Source organism: Balaenoptera ricei, chromosome 17 (assembly GCF_028023285.1).
Source record: "Balaenoptera ricei isolate mBalRic1 chromosome 17, mBalRic1.hap2, whole genome shotgun sequence".
Lineage (NCBI taxonomy): Eukaryota > Metazoa > Chordata > Mammalia > Artiodactyla > Balaenopteridae > Balaenoptera > Balaenoptera ricei.
This window is the reverse complement of record NC_082655.1, coordinates 80,761,236-80,784,852: the sequence shown is the minus strand read 5'-3', so window position 1 is coordinate 80,784,852 and position 23,617 is coordinate 80,761,236. Positions and strand designations below refer to the sequence as shown.

The following is a 23,617-nucleotide window of genomic DNA, read 5'->3' as shown; positions in this document are numbered from 1 at the left end:
GTACATTTAAGATGGTAAGTTTCATGTTAAGTTTATTTTTACACCATTTTGTAAAAACCTATCATCTAATGCAATCCTTGGGAGACCTAGAAAGCAACGCTCTGTGGCAGGAAGAGCCCAGGTGTGAGGTGAGGTGACCCAGCCACTCACAGGTCACCCTGTCCTGGACCTTCGGGCTTCAGCTTCTGCTGAGGAAAGAGCTGAGGGCTTCCCAACATCCAGCTGTGTGCAAAGTCCTGATGGGAAAAGAAGCTATTTTTTAAAAGCCACCATTGTGGGTTTTATTATGATGATTTATTAATAAATCCCACACAGAGGCTCCTGACCCCAGACATACGTCGCCCAAAATGAAATAACTCAACCCAAGGAGCTGAATGTCTCTTTCTAAACAAAAGATGGCAGGTATTTGAAACAAAGATTGATCACGATAGTATTTCGAGAAAGAAGCCTCCCGTGATTAAATTCTTTCAACGACTCTTCAGGAAATTGTACATTTATAGTCATAACACGGAGTTTTTACACTTCTTTTAACGTAACTTTGCCAGGCGGGAGTTCAGTAAGTCTCTCCACAATAGAGTCCAGGCTCAGCCAGGCCCTGGAGCCCGACTCTCAGTTCTGCCCTGTCATTTGTGTCTCCTTGGACACATTGCTGTTCTCTTATTTCTATAATGGGGACAATAATAGAACTTTGCCCATAAGTTTATTACGAGGATTAAATGAGTTAATCATTTAAGGTACTTAGACGAGTGTCTAGCACATAATATGCATTATAAATTTTTGCTATTTTATTATTATGATTCCTCCCAAACTCAACATAGAAACCTATGACCATGATATTTTAAAGGCAAGTTAATGCCGTGAGTAGACTACTGACATACTGACATAGTTATTGTTAGTTAATATATTAACACTGCTCTCTCTGTTTAAAGACAAAATATAAATAGCTACAAAAGATAAAACATAAATACCTATAAAGATATCCAAAACTCTATTAACCCTCATAATCAGAGACATAAAAATTAAAACAGCGAGCCAATAACAGGAGTGACCAGGACGGTGTCTCGGGAAGCCCCGACCCAGCCTCCCAGGGGCCCCGAAGAGCCTGCAAAGCCACGACTCTCCAGAGCACCTCCATAAGCAGCACCTGAGCACCGGCAGAAAGGAGCTTCTGGAACTAAAGACACGAAGAAGGAACCACAAGGAGACGGGGCGGGCGAGATGCGCTTTAGTTGAGCCCCACCCCGGGATGGGCAGACAACAGACGGAGGGTGACCACACCGCAGAGGTTCAGCCGGGAACAGAGGTCTGTGCCCCACGGGGCTCCCCAGCCCGGGTCCTGTGCCAGGAGACGAGCCCCCAGAAAGCCTGGTGCCGAGGCCAGTGGGGCTGACTCTCAGGGGAGCAGAGGGCTAAGGGGATGGAGGCTCCAGGCCTAAAAGATGTGCAAAACCTCCCAGGCTCCGGGTGGAAGCAGTGACCCGATAGGAGCCTGGGCACCTCCACCAGCTGGTGCTGGAGGGCCTCCCAAGGAGGAGGCCGGGTGAGAGACAGGGAGGGGAGGGGACCCTGTGCTTCCCAGGGACACAGACGGGCACAGCCATCCTGGGAGCTCACTCTACCACCAGGGCATCTCCAAGTCATTTGCAAACATCTTTTCCCATTCAGCAGGCTGCCTTCTCATTTTGTTGATAGTTTCCTTCACTGTGCAAAAGTTTTTCAGTTTGATGTGGTCCCATTGTTTGCCTTTGCTTTTGTTTCCCTTGCATATTTTTATAGAGACAGATCCATAAAAATATTGCTAAGACCAATGTCAAAGAACATACTGCCTACGTTTTCTTCCAGGAGTTTTATGGTTTCAGGTCTTACATTTAAGTCTTTAATCCATTTTGAGTTTATTTTTGTATATGGTGTGAGAGAGTAGTCCAGTTTGTTTCTCTGGCATGTAGAAGTTCAGTTTTCCCAACACCATTTATTGAAGAGGCTGTCTTTTCCCCATCGTATATCCTTGCCTCCTTTGTTGTAGATTAAATGACCACATAAGTGTGGGTTCATTTCTGGGCTCTCTACTCTGTTCCATTGATCTATGTGTCTGCTTTGGGGCCAGTACCATACTGTTTTAATTACTGTAAAACAGTAGCAGACTATGAAATCAGAGAGGATGATACCTCCAGCTTTGTTCTTCTTTCTCAAGATTGTTTTGGATATTTGGGGTCTTTTGTGTTTCCATACAAGTTTCAGAATTATTTGTTCTAGTTCTGTGAAAAAAATGCCATTGGTATTTTGTTAGGGATTACATTCAATCTGTAAATTGTCTTGGCCAGTAATCTTTTAACAATGTTAATTCTTCCAGTCCATGAATATGGTATATCTTTCCACTTGTTAGTGTCATCTTCTATTTCTTTCATCAGTGTCTTATAGTTTTTGGAGTATAGGTCTTTTACCTCCTTGGTTAAATGTATTCCTAGGTATTTTATTCTTTTTGATGCAATTGTAAATGGGATTGTTTTCTTAATTTCTCTTTCTGATAGTCTGTTGTTAGTGTATAGAAATGTAACAGATTTCTGTATATTAATTTTCTATCCTGAAACATTACTGAATTCACTTATTAGTTCTAATAGTTTTTTGGTGGTGTCTTTAGGATTTTGTATATATAGTCATGTCACCTGAAAACAGTGACAGTTTAACTTCTTCTTTTCCAATTTGGATTCTTTTTATTATTATATTTTTTAGTCTGGTTGCTATGGCTGGGATTTCCAATAACATGTTGACTAAAAGTGGTGAGACTGAGCATCCCTGTCTTGTTCCTGATTGTAGAGGAAATGCTTTCAGCTTTTCACTGTTGAGTATGATGTTGGCTGTAATTTTGTCATATATGGCCTTTACTATGTTGAAGTATGTTCCCTCTAACCCACTTTGAGAGTTTTAATAATAAATGGATGTTGAATTTTGTCAACAAGTTTTTCTACATTATTGAGATGATCACATGATTTTTATTCTTCAATTTGTTTAATGTGGTGCCAGCAGGCTGGTGGGTAGGACTGGAAGTGATAACAGTACCTTCATCAGCATATTCTGTGAGGAGCAAATGAACTGCTGCATCAAGAGTGCTCAGTCAAGGGACTTCCCCGGTGGCGCAGAGGTTGAGAATCCGCCTGCCAATGCAGGGGACATGGGTTTGAGCCCTGGTCCAGGAAGATCCCACATGCCGCGGAGCAACTAGGCCCGTGCGCCACAACTACTGAGGCTGCGCTCCAGAGACCGCGAGCCACAACTCCTGAAGCCTGGGTGCCTAGAGCCCATGCTCTGCAACAGGAGAAGCCACCGCAATGAGAAGCCTGCGCACCGCAATGAAGAGTAGCCTCCACTCGCCGCAACTAGAGAAAGCCTGCGTGCAGCAACGAAGATCCAACGCAGCCAAAAATAAATAAAAATAAATAAATCAATTTTTAAAAAAATAAAATAAAAATTACCTGGGAAGGGCGGTGCTCACTTTCACAATTAGGGCACTAAAACTAAGCAGAGAATGTATTTTATTTAAGAACCTCATTTGCTTTAAAACTACCTGTTGTTTCTTTCAAGTTTATTTAGATTTCACTATAAATTCAAAGACTTAACTAGTCTAGGTATAAGAGGATCAATTTAGCGCATAATAACCTGAAAAAAACCCCACAGTTTTAAAGGAATCAGGGACTTTCCTGGATGCCCAGTGGTTACGACTCCACACTTACACTGAAGAAGGTGCGGGTTCGATCCCTGGACAGGGAACTAAGATCCCGCATGCCGCGTGGTGCGGCCAAAGAGTAAAAAATAAATAAATAAAAAATTGTAAAAAAGGAATCATTATGAATTCTTTTAAAACAGTTTTAAACCTTATGATACCAGTATTCACTGCATTGGTCTGTAGGCTTTATTCACTGATACCAATTACCTGATTCAAGGAATGTGTGCAGATGATCGTATTTATATAAAAATAACCTTCCAAATTATGTCCTAGGACCCTCTAGGAAGGCTTGAGATGTAAATGGACAGCAATCTATTTGAGATAAATGGTCGGACAATTATTTTACACCCAAAGTAGCATCTGAGCCAGAGCTACTTCGAGGGCAGGTTCTCTTACTCACTTACCCTTCCAGTTACCGAAGCTTCCTGAAAGCCTTTTTCTTGGAGTCAGTCCCAGTGCCCAGTGGTATCTAAGGAAACGTGACGTAGGCTCCAGAACCCCAGTCCTCTGAGGGCAGAGCATCCCAACACACGGTCCCTCGGCCGCCCCTCAAGGTCTCATCAAGACGTGAGGGGACCTGTGCTGCCCACGGCTTCCTGGGCAGGAGGCAGCCTCCCGGGGTGGAGGGAACCCCCCTGTCAGAATCCCAGCCCTGGTTGACCTCCAAACACTCCTTTTAAGGCCTTCAAAGCCCTGTTTACAAGAGTCCGCTGGCCTAGACCCAGCGGCCACAGGGATCACTGGGCGTTCTCTGAAGCTCTGAGCAAAGGTGTGGACTGAATTGGGAGTCTCAGAAGATACTGCAGGTCCAGAACCCAGCCAGATCCCTTGTCAAGATCACCTTCAGCATCTTTCGTTTCCTCTCCTGTTAACTGAAATACTTATCTACCCCGTAGCGAATGTGGAGGCTGATAAATGTTGTTGAATTTAACTATTAAAATACTTTAGAAACGCCTTCAATAAGACAAATGTGATTCACAAACTTAGGATGAGCCACACTGACCCCATGCGCACTGCCTCTCTCTTCCTGGTCCCCTGCTTCTCACCCAGAGTGTACTCTTCTGTTAGGGCAGGTGACGCAGCGCTGACTGATGAAAAGCATCCCGGGCCACGTTTAGGATGATGCACAGCACTGCCTCCAAAATCCCTTGTCATCAACACACACACACACACACACACACGCACACGCACACACACACGTGTGTGCACGCACACACCCACACACACCCTCCAATAATAAGGGAGAAAAGGGCACAAATGACGTGAAGTGGAGGACAGGTCAGTACCTTCGTGAGCATGAACCACATCAATAGTCACAATTCATCCCGAGTTTCAAGCTGAACCACAGGCCACAGGTGGATTAAATCACCCACATCAAGCCCCGCAAACATCACGGAAGAGGCAACAGAAAACAAAATCCTTTCTTTCTTACGCTGTCTACCCAACGCTCAACCTAGACAACTTTCTAAAAAACAGCAGGCCTTAAATACACACATTGTCAAAAAAAACCCCCAAAATACACACATTGTCTTTGCTAATAAAGAGGCAGTTCAGACAGAGAAGTTTCCCTGGCTTGGGACAAGGGCTGCTATGGCTTTGGCAGTCTCCAAGTTTCCGCTTACGGCAGGGGAAACGCAAAATCTCTCCAGAGAAACTGCCAGTTATTTAAATATATATATATCCATAGAGGAAAAGTGCTTACAGACAGTTGCAATGATTTTTCAAACAGAAATGTCATCGCTCTTATTTTGCCAAAGGGAAACTGAGAGACCTCATCGTGGGTCATATCAACGTGACCTGGTGACAAAATGCTTCAGACACCATGCTAAATATGGAGCAGACCCCTTCTAATTTTAATTACTTGAAAGCTTAAAGTTACTAACAAAATACAATTTACAATAACATAAGAGACACTATAGACATATAGCGCCACTAAAGACTGTATTTTCAAGATCAAATACTATCCAGTCTTCGTTTTCTGAGTAATTCCTCGGCAGATTTTGTCCCTGTCAAAATGTTTTTTATTTTCCTTCTAAATTTTAACCACCATTTCCAATCAATGATTTCTCTGTGATGTGTGAATAAATGAATTGGCATGTTTACACTATGCTCGAGCTCATGTTTTCTCTGAGCTAAAGCTCATGTATTAGATGATGCTGTCTGACTCCAAGTCACCATGGATTCCAAAGGTCTGATAAGAAAAAAAAGGAATGTTGCATTAGAATATTTGGTTTAATCCCAACTGAGCCCTCCTGGCTTGCCCTCCGATCATGTCCAGATTCAGCAAAGAAAACCCAGACGCAAGAAGCTGGGTGGGGGACAGAAGGGGTTTGCTTTTATTGTCATCCTACCTGGTCCTCGATAACCTCAAAAAGAGAATCAAGGTTTATAAAAGTAAGTACTTTTTTGGTAGTTATTGTATTCTCCCTCCAAATTCCTTTCTTTATCAGCTAAGATACGTACTTCTGTAATTTCAATTCACACTTAGTTAGGGCTGTTTTGTTTTTTTATTTAATTAATTTATTTATTTATTTGGCTGCCGTTGGGTCTTCGTTGCTGCACGCGGGCTTTCTCTAGTTGCGGTAAGCGGGGGCTACTCTTTGTTGCGGTGCTCAGGCTTCTCATTGCGGTGGCTTCTCTTGTTGTGGAGCACGGGCTCTAGACGCGTGGGCTTCATTAGTTGCAGCACCCAGGCTCAGCAGTTGTGGCTCATGGGCTCTAGAGCGCAGGCTCAGTAGTTGTGGCGCACGGGCTTAGTTGCTCCGTGGCATGTGGGATCTTCCCAGACCAGGGCTCGAACGCATGTCCCCTGCATTGGCAGGCGGATTCTTAACCACTGCACCACCAGGGAAGCCCGGTTAGGGCTGTTTTAATATAGATTGTGTATTCTAGCATCATGAGCCCAAACTAAAGACCACCACCCACCATCTCTGGCCACATGGGTTCAGATGGGGGAGGTCAGGTGTGCCCACACATCTGCAGTAAGGTTTACTGTCCTCATTGTTCATTTCCTCAGTGCCTACCTTATTTAAAATTACTGTCACGACATCAGTGATATCTGCTTGCATTGTAACAAAGCACCAAGTTACAGCAGCCCCAGGAATTCCTTTGGCAGTGGGGAAAATCCTGGCTTTGCAGATGGAAGTGAATTTGGTGGTCACATCTCAGCTCCCCAAGAAAACTTTCCACATGACAAAGTCTGCTCACAAAGGATGAGCAAACTATGTGTGTGGGCGGAGGTGCTCTCCAAGCTGGTCGCTCAGGTGTCCCAGGTCAAGACGGAGGTGAAGACCTGGAAAGGCGGGGCGTGCCAGCCAACACCCGGGCACCTGCAGCCAGCACCACCAGCCCTTCATCAGTGAGCACGTGACCATTTACACAGCAAAATGGGAAAAGCACAGTCACCATTCAGGGCATGGATCCGTCCTCCAAACAGATCTCTCTTGCTCACGTAAAATCTAACAGAATAGTTTCCAGAGAAATCTAATTCCCCTTTCCATTGTTCAGTAAAGATTATCCAAAGCCATAAACTGCTATTGGCTATTTTTAAAAACTATTTTTGAATACTGATTACTCATTTTCCTCTTGAAGCTGCCATCACATGACCTCCCAGGTGTAAGACAATGAATACCAGGCAGAATCCTTAACAGAGAACGTCCTGAAGAGTAAAGACCCAAAGGAATTGCAATCATCCCTCTATTTCTATCAAACTGGTGGAAAATGAGGATGCATTTCAAATGTTTATAAACTGACATCATTTCATTTGGAACTGCTTTTTAATAAAAAAGAACACTTTTTTCTGTTTTCACTCTGACCCATAATATCACAGTCATCCTAAAATAGCACCTCAGTGAAGTCCTGAAGCCCGCACGTCTCATGCCAAATGGTTCATCAGTGATCTGGTTCATTTTCTGCCTGAAGCAAGCAGAATAAAAAAGAACAGAACGGAATTCAGCTAAGGTCAAGCTGGGAAGAGTCCTTCACAAGGAAGGAAAAACGAAAAAGAAATAAGGTGCTTAAGGGGGTATAAAGTTTTCTGAGAAAATTATAGCAGCTAAAAACAGATCATCTATAGCAAGCAAAGGTGGTTCCAAAAGCAGATTTACAATTAAATAAGCAGGGCAGGAAGATCCTGACCCAAAGCCTGGCTGTGACAAAGCTCTGGTCCACACAACCTCTCAGAGCCAGTAGACTAGCGTGCACTCCTTTCTTTGACTTTATAGAAAATCACATTTAACCTCAACAGATTAATGCATCTTTGACCCTCAAACTATGTATTTCTTTGATCAAGCCACCAGAGATCTGAAACTTATTTTTATATTTTTCTCTTGGCTATTTTGATAGCAGCTTATAAAGATTTATCCTGAAACATTATAAAAATCATTCACCAGTCTCAAAATGTACAGTGTCTGTTATGTATGTATTTAATACAAGGTTAAAAAATCTGCAGCAAAAGGACAAAACCACAAGTACTTATTTCATAAATGTGGAGGAATAGGGATTTTACTATAGGATTTATGTATACTAATTTCTTAAAATATGATAGTCAGTAAAAGAAAACATGTACTGAATGCCCCCATGCCAAGTCCTGTGGGCAGCTGCAAAGACCAGTGTGTTTGCCCTAAGGCTGCTGTTGATACAGGGACAGAGGGGATGCTGAGAGCATCTGCGATGACCCTCTGTGGGATGCAGCCAGACGTAAGGTCTGCAGAAGGGCAGAGGGAGAAGCGATGGCTCGGGCTGATGGGGGAGGGGAAAGGCTTCTCTGAGAATGAGCCAGTCCGTCCAGGCTCTGAAAGGCAAGTCGTCGTGACAAGTGGAATTGCAGGAGGCAGTACCAGGTAATACGCGTTCACCTGGCAACACTGACTGGGCATCACTTCACACGAGGTCCTGGAGGACACAAGAGGCCCCAGCACTGAATGATGGAGGCTCGTCCACCCAGGCCAGCACCTCCACTGCAGAGTCTGGACAAGACTACAATAGACCCACACTGTGTGTCTACACTGTAAAGTAATGGAAACCAAACTATTAAATAAGATATATTCTGCCACCCTCTCCTGACAAGAATACCTCCATAATCATAAGATCTTTTGAATAGCATAATCATCACCTGTGCTGAGATGTTTTGATGATGGACCAGTGATGGTGGGTGACTAATAAAATGAAGACCTAGAGAACTCATAAATACTCACATATTTATTCCACAAAATTTATCTCTTGCCTTCATGTCAAAAAAAATCACTAATTATGTGTTTACAATCCAGATTGTCCACATAATCTTGCTCTATTGAGAATAATGCCATATTAAACCTCATTTCTAGAGTCACTGTAATTCTTGGAGAGATGTTTTCAGTTTGGAGAAATTTTATTCACTGAGGCAGCAGCAACTGTTACTAAAATTCTTAAAGTGATACTTAGATTCAGAAAAAAAAACCCAACAGATTTTACATATAGAATTGTAAAGGCGGATTGAATATGAAAAATTATCATTATCATGGAAAATACCATGAAATATTTTAACTTCCTTCATATGAATCATTATGACAGATCTCAACATCTCTTAAAGAAATATCTAAAAAAGAGTGGATATATGTATATGTATAACAGATTCACTTTGCAACACCTGAAACTAACACAACACTGTAAGTCAACTATACTCCAATAAAAATTTTTTTAAAATAATAAATGAAAAAAGAAATATCTGGATCCTTACAATATTCCCATTATATGAAACATTTCACTTGATTTTATCATTCTAGATAGTTTTAATTTGTTTTATTATTTTTATATTTATCTGACATATTCAGACATTCTAGCCTCAAATTCCAAAGTTACTTCTTCTATACTTAGAATCTATCCATTGTTTTCAGTAAATATTGGACACTGTCAAAAAATAAATAAAGTGTCATCTTATTTGACTAAATATGTTTGGCTAAGTATTTTTAGAACATCATACCAATGTTTTTATATTGACTATTACTTCTCTTTGTTAAATACTGCCAATTTTTTGCTATTTCTCCAGAATTTTTTCAATTCTAGCCATTGTATTATGTGTGCTTTTCTCTATAATAGTGATTTTTTATATTCTCTTCATAAAGAAGCCAAATGCTTCCATCACAAATAACTTCACTGACAAAAGCTGCTCTCCAAAATTAGCTCTAAAACATAGAAAAATAGTAATAAAATATAGATTGTCTGCAAACTTAAAATAAAGGTTCGTCTCTATTTCTTCTTCATCCAATGAAAAAGGTTTTTCACCATGAAACCGAATCAGCTTGTTTTCCGGAAGCAGGGCCATCCTCCGGGATCAGCTCCCAAAGGACAGCGGGGCTCCCAGTCCTGACTTTCTCCCCCGATCTGCTGGTTCTGGGAAGGCGTTTTCTTTGTCATCTCACACTGGACAGAACTGCCTTTGTGCTTCTGGGTTAGAAATTTGATGTAAATACTTTTGTCATTTATTCTCATTATTTTGATCAGTAACTCAAGCTTCATTTACTAAAGACTGTAGTTTCATAAATTTTATCAGACCTGATAAAATTGTGGATTTGATGAGAGTAATTTCCTGCTCATTTTCATTATTTTGATCAGTGGTAAAAATCTAAACAATTTGCAATGCCCAGTTGGCTTGTTTTTATTGTTTTGATCAGTAATTAAACCTGAAAAATGTGTAATGAACTCTACAGATTTTATATGGGTCATACATGACAGAAGCCTACTCTTCCATTATTTTCAGATTTTAAAAATTTAAGCAGATTGTTTCTAAAATCCTATTTTTCTGCTGTTTTTCCCCTTTTCTGAGCTCTATTTTTGTGTCTTCTTTTCCAGCCCTTCCTTAGCATGTACTATAATATTTCTCAGTGATCTAAAGAATTTTTAAAACATAATTGTATCCAAAGGCTGTTTGAATATATAATCATAAAAATCCAAATCAAATGTAAAAACTGAATAAATTATTTTTCATATGTATTTTGACAAAATTTATTTTTCTAAAATAATCTAAACTGAGCAAGATGAAACAGTAGGAGATACCAGCCTTCATTCCCCTCACAAAAAAACAATTAGCTATTCACAATTGAAAAAAGCCTTAGGAGGGCTAAAGAATCCAATGAAGAACCTACAGCAGCAACATAGTGGAGCAAAAGAAGGAGAAAAACTGCACAGAAAGGATTGCTGGGGAGATCAGCTCAGCAGGGGCATCAGAGGCAGCGAGGAACAAAGAAGAAGGGGGTCCAACAACATCAGCCAAGCAGCAGGTGCCCCCGTGGTGCCCATGGCCTGTTCTGTGGGGCCCGGGCAGCCTTTGCCACTGGGGACCGCGGCAGCTGTAGATTTCCTGCAGCTTCCCTAGTGGAAGACCCCTAGTGTTATATGCACAGGCCCCCCGAGAGGGAGACGGCCCCCCACCAAAAGGAGCCTCTGCTACACTGCCCCATGACCACAGCTGCCAGCAGCCTCACCCCAGTGCACACCAGCCCCCAAAGCCTGCTTGCTCTGCGCGCTCACCTGCACCCCGGACAATGGCTCTGCACCCGTATCTCGGGCTCCCCGAGCCAGCGCTGCTGCAGGCTGGCCAGCGCCCCGGACACAGGAGCTGCTGCTGGTCCACAAGTGCCCACTCTCCAGACTCCAGCTCCACGGCTACTCCATGGGCACCCACACATCCAACACCAGTGACATCACCACCATGAAGGCAGCCACAAGCTGGACCAATTACCAAAAAAATCCCCTCAGCCACGACATCCCCCATGGAAGAAAAAAAAATCAGGTGGTCCCAGCAGACTCTGCCACTAAAGACCCCAGCAGCCCTCAGCACCACTGTGGACACCCACAGCCTTGGTCCTCTAGAAGCCCTGCAATCTTCACCAACACTGCCCCCAGCTGACAGAGCTGCATAGAGCCTAACACAGAGGTGTCCCCAGAGCCAGAACCACTACTCCAACCCAGCCACACCCTCTCACCCACGCACAGGCAATGGTCTTTCCACACCAAAACCAGTCTGTCAAGTATGAAAGAGGTGACTGCTCCATCAAATACGCAGACATCAGAGCAAGGCTACAAGAAACATAAAAAATCTGAAAAACGTGACGCATCAAAGGAACACAACTTAAGCTGCTGTCAGCTTAAAAGAGACTGCTACATTTACAAGAAGGTTCATGTAAGCCTTATGGTAACCACAAGGCATAAAAACCTATAGTAGATACACACAAGACAAAGAAAAAGGAATCAAAGCATACCACTATGGAAAATCATCAAATCATAAGGAAGAAAGCAAGAGAGGTAGAAAAAAAAAGAGAAGAACCAGAAAACAATTAAAAAGATGATAACAGTGAGTCCCTACCTATCAATAATTACTTTAAATGTAAATGGATTAAATTCTCCAACCAAAAGACATAGAGTGGCTGAATGGATTTTTTTTAAAAAGAGAGAGACCCAACTATAGATTGCTACAACAGACTTACTTCAGCTTTAAGGACACACAGGCTCAAAGTAAAGAGATGGGAAAAGATATTCCACACAAATAGAAACCAAAAGAGAGCAGGGATAGCTATACTTATATCTGACAAAATAAACTTTAGGTCAAAAACTATAACAAGAACAGAGAAGGTCATTATATAACGATAAAGAGGTCAATTCATCAAGAGAGTATAACAATTGTAAATATATATTACCCAACATTGGTACACTCAAATACATAAAACAAATATTAACAGATCTGTAGGGAGAAATACACAGCAATGTAACAATAATAGGGGTCTTCAATACCCCATTTTTAACAATAGATAGATCATCCAGACAAAATAAATAAGGGGATATTGAACTTAGACTACACATTAGCCAAATGGACCTAACACACATATACAGAATACTTCATCCAACAACAGCAGAATACGCATTCTTCTCAAGCTCACATGGAACATTCTCCAGGATAGATCATATGTTAAGTCACAAAACAAGGCTTAACAGATTTAAGAAGATTGAAATCATATCAAGTAAATATCTTTTCTGAACCACAATGGGATGAAAGCATACATTAATAACAAGAGGAAAACTGGAAAATTCACAAATATGTGGAAATTAAACAGCACACTCCTGAACAATCAATGGGTCAAAAAGAAACCAAAAATGAAATTTTAAAAAAATCTTGAAACAAATGAAAATGTAAACACAACATAGTAAAATTTATGGGATTCAGCAAAAGCAGTTCTAAGTGGGAAGTTGATAGCCGTAACACCTACGGTAAGAAAAAAGAAAGACCTTAAATAAACAATCTAGTTTTACACTTCTAAGAACTAGAAAAAGAAGAACAAACTAAGCCCAAAGTTAGCAGAAGGAAGGAACTAACAAAAATCAGAGCAGAAATAAATGATATGGAGACTAGAAAAACAGTAAAAAAGATCAATGAAATGAGGAGCTAGATTTCAGACAGGTAAAATTGACAAATCTGTAAGTAGACTAAGAAAAAAAGAAGACTCAATTAAATAAAATCAGAAATTAAACAGGAGACATAACAACTGATAGCACAAAAATACAAAGGTTCATCAGAGGCTACTATGAAAAATTATATGCCAACACACTGGATAACCTAGAAGAAATGGATTAATTTCTAGGAAAGTACAACCTACCAAGACTGGATCAAAAAAAATGGAAAATCTGAAGATCTATAACTAGTAAGAAGATTGAGTTAGTAATCAAAAACACCCAAAAAAGAAAAGTCCAGGACCAGATGGTTTCCATGGTGAATACCATCAAACATTTAAAGACAAATTAACCTCAATCCTTTTCAAACTCTTCCAAAAATTTTAAGCTGAAGGAAAACTTCCAAACTCATTTTACAAGGCCAGCATTACTCTCAATAACAAGAATAGTACAAGAAGAGAAAATCACAGGTCAATATCCCTGACAAAAAATACATGCAAAAATCCACAACAAAATACCAGCAAACTGAATTCAACAGCACATCGAAAGGATCATACACCACGATCAAGTGGGATTTATCCCTGGGATAATGGTTCAACATACACAAATCAATAAATGTGATACACCACATTAAGAGAAAGATAAAAATCAAATGATTATCTCGATAGATGCAGAAAAAGCATTTGACAAAATTCAACATTTTTTCATGATAAAAACTCTCAACAAAGTGGGTTTAGAAAGAACATATCTCAGCATAATAAAAGCCATATATAGCAAGCCCACGATTAATATCAGACTTGGTGGTGAAAGCTGAAAGCTTTTCCTCTAAGATCAGGAACAAGACAAGAGTTCCCACTGTTACCATTTCTAATCAACATAATACTGGAAGTCCTAGCCAGAGGAATTAGGTGAGAAAAAAAAATAAAAGGCATCCAAATCAGAAAGGAAGAAGTAAAATTGTTTCTGTTTGCAAATGACAATCTTAGATTTAGAAAACCCTAAAAACTCCATCAGACTAACTGAAAGAGAAATTAGGAAACCAATCCCATTGACAATTGCATCAAAAACAATAAAATACTTTGGAATAAATTTAACCAGGGAGGTAAAAAATCTGTGTGCTGAAAACTATAAGATGATGATGAAAAAACTTGAAGACACAAGGAAATGAAAAGATACCCCATGTTCACAGATTGGAAGAATTAATATTGTTAAAATATCCATACTATCCAAAGTGATACACAGGTGCAATGCAATCTTTATTAAAACTCAATGGCATTTTTCACAAGAATAGAAAAACCTATTTATAAGTCCTAAAATTCATATGGAACCACAAAGTACCCCAAAATAGACAAAGCAAACCTCAGAAAGAAGAACATAGCTGGAGAAATCACACTTTCTGAGTACAAGCTATATTACAAAGCTATAGTAATCGAAACAATATGATACTGGCATTAAAAAGACACATAGACCAATGGAACTGAATAAAGAGTCCACTATTAAACCCACACATATACAGTCAATTAATATTTGCCAAGGGCACCAAGAATGCACAATGGGGAAAAGATAACTTCTTCAATTAATGGTGTTGGGAAAACTGGACAGCCACACACAAAAGAATAAAACTGGATCACTAATTTATACCACTCACAAAAATTAACTCAACATACATTAAAGATTTAAATGTAAGAACTGAGACCTAAATCTCCTAGAAGAAAACACAGGGGAAAAGCTCCTTAAGATTGGTCCTGGCGATTTTTTGGATCTGATCCCAAAAGCAAAGGCAACAAAAGCAAACACAGGACTACATCAAACTAGAAAAACTCTACATAGCAAAGGAAATCATCCACAAAATGAAAAAGCAACCTATAGAATGGGAGAAAATATCTGCAAATCATATATCTGACACATGGCTAATACCCAAAATATATAAAGAACTCATACAACTCAGTAGCAAAATCCCCAAATAGTCTAATTTTAAAATGGGCAAAGGACCTGAATAGACATTTTTCCAAAGAAGATATACAAATGGCCAACGGACAGATGAAAAGATGCTCAACATCACTAGTCATTAGGAAAATGTAATTCAAAACCACAATGAGATATCACCTCACGCTTGTTAGGATGGCTGTTATCAAACAGACAAGAGATGACAAATGTTGGCAAGGATGTGGGAAAAAGAGAACCCGTGTGCACTGTTGGTGGAATGTAAACTGGTGCAGTCACTCTGAAAAACAGTATGGAGGTTCCTCAAAAAAATGAAAAATAGAACTACCATATGATCCAGCCATCCCACTTCTGTGTATATCTCCAAAGGAAACAAAATCAGGATCTCAAAGAGATTACCTGCAGTCCCAGGTCCACTGCAGCACTGTTCACAACAGCCAAGATACTGGCAACGTGAATGACCTGGAGGGCTTCATGCTAAGTGAAATAAGCCCAACAGAGAAAGACAAACACTGTGTGGTATCACTTATATGTGGAACCCTAAAATTAAACTAAAGTTGAACTCACAGAATCAGAGAATAAAACGGTAGTTGCCAGAGGCTTGGGAGTGGGGGAAATGGGGAGATGTTGGTCAAAATGTACAAACTTTCAGTTAAAAGAGGTTCTGAGGATCTAATGTATACCATGGTGACTATAATATTGTCGATGTGAAATCTGCTGAGAGAGTACAGTTAAAGCATTCTCACAAAAACAAAACAAAACAAAAAGAGTAACTATGTGAGGTGATGATGTGTTATTTAACTTGGTTGTGGTAATCATTTTATAATGTATACATAGATCAAATCATCACATTGTACATTTTAAATATATACAATTTTGTCAATTATACTCAATAAAGCTGGAAAAATAAAAAATATAATAATCTAAACTAGTTAAATGCAAATGCAAATCATAACCTATCAAATTTTAAATCAAATGTATTAAAATTAAATCTTTACTTATAAAAATGTAATTAAACCTCATTAAATATTTTTACAAAAGTAAATCTATTTGTAATTAAGCATTCCAAGTTTATACAGTTACCAGCGTAAAGAGTCTGTTATCACACTTCACACACATTACGTCTAGACATACAAATATACAAACGTAGAGTGTGTGAATTCAAGAGGAAGATGCAAATCCCTTGCTAACTTATGAATATGTCCAGTCCAGGGATGGGTTCATGAAGAGAATCAAGGAAACGGATGATCAATGAGATTGGGAAATTGATTATGCGAGAGTGAGAATGGCTGTCATGCTATTGTGAATGGAGGGATGTGACAAGGTAGAGTATTTGTGTTCTCTCCTACCTACATGTTCCTACAGCTCAAATCGCCTCTGCTCCAGCATCAGCACCAGTATCTCCCACAAGTCCCGGCAGCCTTTGGAGAGGTAACATCCCCTTTTGTTTTGAGGCATTAGGGCAGGAGGTGAGGAGAAGCATCTTCTGGGACCACATGGTGATGGCCACGAGAGCAGACAATCGGGTTCTGGGTGCACCCTGCCAGCACCGAGCCCTGGCTCCCAGCGACAGAGGCCCAGGGGCTGCTCGCCTGCCCAGGCTTGGCTGAAGGAGGTTCTCCTCTACTCGCCTCCTCTACTCGATGTCTTGAGACACTCTCCTTCCAGCCACGAAGCCCCACTGCCCTTCTTTCAGCTTCTCTAAGGGCCAAAATCTCCTCAGCCTTAGACTTCACTCCTCTGCTTGGAAGTTCTTTGAATGGCTGTCTCCTCATTCTGTAGGTTTCAACTTAAACCCCTTTCTCAGGCAGGCCAGCCCTGATGCTTCTAAGTAAGCTCTCCCTACGCCCACCTCCGCTGGCAATGTTCCATCCATACACAGTTTTCTACATAGGACATCTCAGAATTTGCACTCTATATATTTGGGGGGTTGGGGTTTTTTTCTTTATTATCTATGTTCCCATTTTTGGTATAAGAGCCAGAGGAAAGGACCAAGAAGCAAAATATAGTTCTTTTTTTTTTTTTTTTTTTTTTAGCTATTTGTATAAAATAGTCACTCCATGAATATTTGTAGGAAGGAGAGAGGGAAAGAGACTGGAAAATTCTCTGTAGGCAGGAATTATTTATAGATCAATTCTCCACTTAAAAATACTGCTAAAGGGACTTCCCTGGTGGCGCAGTGGTTAAGAATCCGCCTGCCAATGCAGGGGACATGGGTTCAAGCCCTGGCCCGGGAAGATCCCACATGCCGCGGAGCAACTAAGCCCGTGCACCACAGCTACTACTGAGCCTGCGCTCTAGAGCCCACGAGCCACAACTACTGAGCCTGCGCGCCACAACTACTGAAGCCCGTGTGCCTAGAGCCCATGCTCTGCAACAAGAGAAGCCACCGCAGTGAGAAGCCCACGCACCGCAGCAAAGAGTAGCCCCCGCTCGCCGCAACTAGAGAAAGCCTGCGTGCAGCAACAAAGACCCAACGCAGCCAAAAATAAATAAATTAATTTAAAGAAAAAAACATTGATGAAAGAAATCAAAGATGACACCAACAGATGGAGAGATATACCATGTTCTTGGATTGGAAGAATCAATATCATGTTTTCATTTTTCTTGGACCAGAATTGCTGGGTCATACGGTAATTCTACGTTTAAGGTTTTGAGGAATTGCCAAGCTGTCCTGCAATGGGCTCTGCTTCACAATTCCATCAGCAGTGTTTCTCCACATCCTTGCTGACACATGTTATCATCTGTCATTTTTATTTTGCCATTCTCAAGAGTTAAAGTTGTAGCTCATTCTGGCTTTGATTTGCATTTCATTAATTACTAATGATGTTGAGCATCTCCGGATGGGCTTTATTGGTCATTTGTGTACCTTCTTTTAAAAAACAGCTCTTCAAATACTTCGCTCAATTATGACTGGGTTATCTGGTTTTTTAAATTGTTGAGGTAAAAGGGTTCTCATATATGATTTGAAATTTTCCTCCCATTCTGTCTTATTACTTTTTTGATGGTGTCCTTTGAAGTGCAAAAGTTGTTGATTTTGATGAAGAACAACTTATCTATTTTTTCTTTTGTCATTGTGCTTTTGGTGCACAGTATCCAAGCATCCATTGCCGAACCCAAGACTACGAAGGGACGTGGTGGAGGACGGGGACCCTCGGGGGAGACCAGACGCCCCTGGGGCAGACCTGGCCAGTCCTCCAAGGTCACTTCCCGCCTGCATTCTGCCCTGGGGCTCCTCTTGGAAGTCAGGTGTAACAGAGCACTTTGCTATAGTTTTACCTGATTGGTTACCTTTATTTACCATTCGTCAAAGTCAACTTTCTGCTAAGAAACAGAGTATCTTGAAACTTTCACATTGAAAAGTCCTTCCAATAAGCCTATACCATTTACACAATTTCCAGCAGCGGTCCATTTTTTTTTTTTTTTTTTTTTAATTTTTATTTCTGGCTGCATTGGGTCCTCGTCGCTGCGTGCGGGCTTTCTCTAGTTGCGGCGAGCAGGGGCTACTCTTCGTTGTGGTGTGCGGGCTTCTCATTGTGGTGGCTTCTCTTGTTACGGAGCACGGGCTCTAGGCACACAGGCTTCTGTAGTTGCGGTGCCTGGGCTCAGTAGTTGTGGTTCGCGGGCTCTAGAGCGCAGGCTCAGTAGTCGTGGCACACGGGCTTAGTTGCTCCGTGGCATGTGGGATCTTCCCAGGCCAGGGCTCGAACCCATGTCCCCTGCATTGGCAGGCAGATTCTTAACCAATGCACCACCAGGGAAGTCCCGAGAGTTTCAAAATGGTAGTAGAATATTTGGTAAACGATATGTGCTTTGATATCTTTATAGATGGAATCAAATTAAACTTGAGGAAGGGAATAGCTTTGCATTTTTCTAGTCTTAAAGCCCTGATTAACCATAATCTTTAAATATAGTGAAATTTTTTATCTATGGTTAAGAAAAATATTTTCTACATTAAGGTTAAAATTCTAAAAGCATGAAAAGAAAAAAAATCAAGGAAAGTATCAATATAACAAGACTACAAATTAACACTTACTAGCACACTGGCCATTTATAATGTTAAATGTGTTCTTTACACTGTTTCCACTGTTATGTGACAAAACACATATATTTAAATGTGCTTTAACAAAAACTCAATTCTGCTGTTAGGGAGAAACTGAGCCAGGCCCCACATGCCTTTGCTTTCACAGGCTGATCTGCCTTTTCTTTTTCAGAATTTTTATCTTAATCAGTTAGTTGTGGTCCTTCATGATATTGCTTGCATGAAAATGTAATCCTATGTCAAGGTTTTTTGGCCCCAAAGAAGTAGAGGACCAATCTGTACAGACTTTGCATATATCTCTCTCGGCTTTCATACCATGTCTCCAACAGGGGTCAAAAACTGAAGGTTCTGGGCTGAAAGCAACCTGCAAATACACGTGGTCGGGCCTTTCACTTTGAAAAACTGTAATCAGCTGCTAATATTTAAAAGTCAGGGGGACTTCCCTGGTGGTCCAGTGGGTAAGACTCTGCGCTCTCAATGCAGGGGGCCCAGGTTCGATCCCTGGTCAGGGAACTAGATCCCGCACGCAGAAACGAAGATGCCGTGTGCCGCAATTAAGACTTGGCGCAGCCAAATAAATAAACAAATGTTTCTTTAAATGAATAAATAAATAAAAATAAAAGTCAGGGAGGGAACTTCCTGGCGGTCCAGTGGTTAGGACTCCATGCTTTCACTGCCTAGGGCCCAGGTTCCATCCCTGGTTGGGAAACTAACATACCTGCAAGCCGTGTCGCTTGGCCAAAAAAATTTTTTAAAAATAAAAACCAGGGAATTTCACTTTTGACTTCCATATTTTCTTGAAAAATACAGCCAGCTCATTATCAATGGGCCCCAAGCCCTGAGGGCAGCACCCACTCGGGAGCTGGCTGGCCCCGGGCTGCCCCCCCTTCCCAGGACTCCAGCTGCAGGTCAGTCGCTGTCCATCACTCTACTCAGGGCAGGTCGTCTTTCGCCCCCCCTGCTCCCCTCAGAGGACCCTGCCAGCCAGCTTCCTGTAGGTATGTGAGTCCGAAGCCCGTGCCCTGAGCCGTAAACAGTAGTCACAGCGAACCCTTCCATAGCGCTGGGCAGAGCCAGATCCTCTCCTAAGCGTGTAACGCACACGAGCTCGTGTCACCTGAGAATAACCTCAGGGGGCAAACACCGCTAGCATCCCCATTTTACAGACTAAGAAACCGAGACCCCAGGAAGCTGGGAACTCGCAGGGGGCCCGGCTGGGGACCTGAGGGCCCAGCCACTGGGTGTCATTCTCCAGCCGAGGAAGGCTCTGCACAGCTGCAAGGACAACGCCCTCTCCCTTCCGCTCAGGGCCTCCAGGAGAGGGTGTCCGGCGCGGGCCGACCCGCCGACCTTGGCACCTGACGGACAGGCCGCCCTGCGCCCGGCGCTGGGGCTTCTGCAGAAACTGACGCCGCAACACGACACAGGCAAGGTTCAAGGCCAAAGGCCCCGCTCGCCCTGCCCTCTGGCCGCCGCACGCGGAGGGGCCCCGGGCTCAAGAATGCGTCTTGTGAGTTTTTACAGTAAGACTGTTCTTCGTATTCACGAGCACATAAAATTAAGAAGATGCTTAATAAAAATTACTCTGGGCCGAATATAAGTGGGCTTATGTGCAACGACCAGCCACCAGCTTCAACTTTCATGACCCAGCTAGATCCTCACTTCACGATTATGACGAAAAATGACCCGGCGCTGCTCGTCCTACCTCTTGCTCAAAATTCCCGGCGTCTCACTCGGGCCACTTCCCTCCGCCCAGGGATGCACCCGAACGGGGCAGGCGGCTCTCTCCCGCGCGCACCCGCCACGACCGGCAGACACTTGACCGAGGACGCTGAGCCCTTCCAACCGGCTCGTCCCAGAGGCACTTCTCCTCTTCTCCTCTTGGGGCGTAAAGCCCGAGCACCACGATGAGAAGGGTGCGCGCGCCACACACACTGTGCGACCCGAAGGGCAGCTCAGTGATGCGGTTTCTCTCCCCACACGGAAGGCGAGGACGGCGGATGAGCGCCCAGGCCCATCTGCCCGCCCACTCCGGCGTGGCTCCCGGGCGCCTACGTGCCTGCTCGCCGGGGCCCACGCCCCGCGCTCCCGGCTGCTCTGCGGACCCGGGAGCATCGCCCACCGCAGGGCGCGGGGAGGCCCAGCCGGGAGCGGGGAACACGCGCCGTGGTCGGCTGCTTCACCCAATTCAGAGTAGGGAAGATTTGGGGGTAGGGGGGGGGACGATAAAGGGGCTAAACTGGGACTCTACGCAGGCAAATTACCCAAGGAATGAAGATGGGAATTCTCCGTGGTAAGTTCTGGAAGATGCTAGAAAGGAGACCCGTTCCTTTCACCGCTTCAGGGCTCGCGCTTTCCAGTCTAAGCGCGGAAGCCTGGGGTTGCGGGCAAGTGAGGACCCTGCTCCGGCGACCCGAGCGGGGTCGGCACCTGGGGGGACAGAGACGCGGCCTCGACGGGCGGGCGGGGCGGGGCGGGGAGGGGGCGCACGCCGCGGGGGCGGGGCGGGGAGCGCGGGGCGGGCCAGGAGGCGGGGCGGGGAGCGCAGGGGCGGGCCAGGAGGTGGAGCGGGTCAGGAGGTGGAGCGGGTCAGGAGGTGGAGCGGGTCAGGAGGCGGGGCGGGCGGGTCAGGAGGCGGGGCGAGCGGGGCGAGGCGGGTCAGGAGGCGGGGCGGCGTGCGCCGCGGGGACGAGCACCCGTCCGCGCCAAAGCCGCCCTGCAAAGGCATCTCCTCTTGGCGCGTTGCTGCACCGTTTCCGTGAGCCCAGCCTCTCAGCCCCCGGCCGGGCTTCGGCAGCTCACGTTGATTAATTATTTATTGCCTCCACGCAGGACAGCTTTTCTTCTTTTTATCCGGTAACACTTCCAAACCCTGAAGGGCGGGCGCAGTAATAAGTGGCTGACCCAGGGGCACATACTCCCTACTCCAAACTGTATATTCCACTCCTGAAACCCAAAGCGCTGCACTAATACGAGATTCCCACCAGCTGCTTCTGGTTTCTTCCTTTAACACTGAGTGTTCAGCGCCCGCGCCCGGCCCTGGGGCAGACGCACCCACGGTCACGCGTGTGAGCACGTGAAGTGGCACCGATGAGCCTCCAGGACCCGCCGGGGCAGACCCGCCTCTCACCCGCTCGGTGCCCGGGGGCGGGCGGCCCTCTCCCGGCGACACCGCCGGAAACAGAAGACTTCTGCCACAAGTATGTCTTGCAGTTCAACGTGTACTTTTTGGCCACTCTGTAAGCAGGTATTTAAGGTTTTGGTTTTATCTTTAAAGACTGAAACTTTCAAACAAATCTCATCCCTAAAATAGAACTTTAAAAAATGCAAGACAGAAAAACGAAGTGAAACTTGGATGGTTAATTTAGCCAGCAACTCCAGATGACCAGGCTGGGAGACAGAGGTAATGAGTGGAGAACGTTTTGTCAAATTTTATCAACCTTGTGAGTATAAAGAAGAAACAAATTCATTCTCCTTCTCTCAGCAATTCTTCCGTCCCTTTACATTCTACTGTAGGTGAATACTGCCCTCTTTTGGCAGAATGTTGCAACTTTTAAATATGTGGGGTTTTGGGGTTTTTTAAATACAAAAATCAGAAGAAAAAACCCAATCTCCATGAACAAGCATGATTTTAAAATAAACTTGAACTATGCTTGACATCGTTCCGTGTGTCTTTTACTGTCTATATCAAAAAACGAAAAAGCCAGCTTCGTCCTTTCAGGCCCACCGCTAACAATTCCGATGCTCTTGGTGATGTTTGCAATTTGGAGAACTTGGACAAGACATGCGGGTTTGTGCGTCGTTGTCAGTTCAAAATATTCAATATAATAAATATTACATTGTATTCGTAGGGCATTTTTCTGGAAGGAAAGACTAAAAACTTTCTACTTTTAGAAACCTAAGCTGACAGTCCATGAAAAAAACACCCCTGCTGTTACCTTCCATGAGTATAAGGCCAAGAAGTGCAGGGCCCAGAGCAGCACATGAATGCCAGCTTCGTCGTGGCTGTGGGACCTTTCCTTGCAGGCCTTGGGAAACTCTCCAGCAGAAAACTGTGTGTGCTAGACAAAGCATTAGAAACATTTTTTTTAAAAAGGCATCAGTGTGCTGAGTGAGCAAGTGAGTAAGACATATACAAGGGTCCAAAAACAAAGTGAAAAGGGAAGCCAGCAAGGTAAGTAAACACTGGAGTCTTGTTCAGCTGGAGTATTTGCTTAACTTAGTGACATTAACTTCAGATTTGGGGCAGCAAGCCTACAGGAAGAAGGGAAAAGCCCTTTCCTAAATGGGGAGGGCTTCACTGGAATCTCCACATCCCCTTCATTAAGGAGAACTAGAAATAATCCACCTTATCCCCTCCTTCCCCCAGAGAATGCAGAGAAAACTGCCTATTTCAAAACTTGCTATGAGGAGGAAGGGAGTAAAATGTCCCCGAAGATGTAACGTCCCCAGGTTAGCTTTCCCGTGGATGTTCAGGCCCCTCTCCCTGA

At 43.3% G+C, this 23,617-nt stretch overlaps 1 protein-coding gene and 1 non-coding gene across 15 annotated transcripts in view; one reads left to right on the top strand and one right to left on the bottom strand.

The window, feature by feature from the left end:
• LOC132351928 (uncharacterized) overlaps positions 1–21,569 on the bottom strand; it is a 366,712-nt gene extending 345,143 nt beyond the window's left edge. For 13 of the 14 annotated variants that reach the window (XR_009498525.1, XR_009498524.1, XR_009498529.1 and 10 more), the window contains exon 1: positions 20,833–21,384. Coding sequence is in view for 3 of the 14 variants with exons in the window: in XM_059902051.1 (XP_059758034.1) it covers positions 20,833–21,242 (410 nt within the window). In the remaining 11 variants the exon portion in view is untranslated. The other variant, XR_009498526.1, reaches the window with a different exon arrangement.
• TRNAE-CUC (transfer RNA glutamic acid (anticodon CUC)) lies at positions 19,568–19,640 on the top strand. Its single transcript has one exon. It is a non-coding gene; the product is annotated as a tRNA-Glu (tRNA).
• Positions 21,570–23,617: the final 2,048 nt, after the last annotated feature.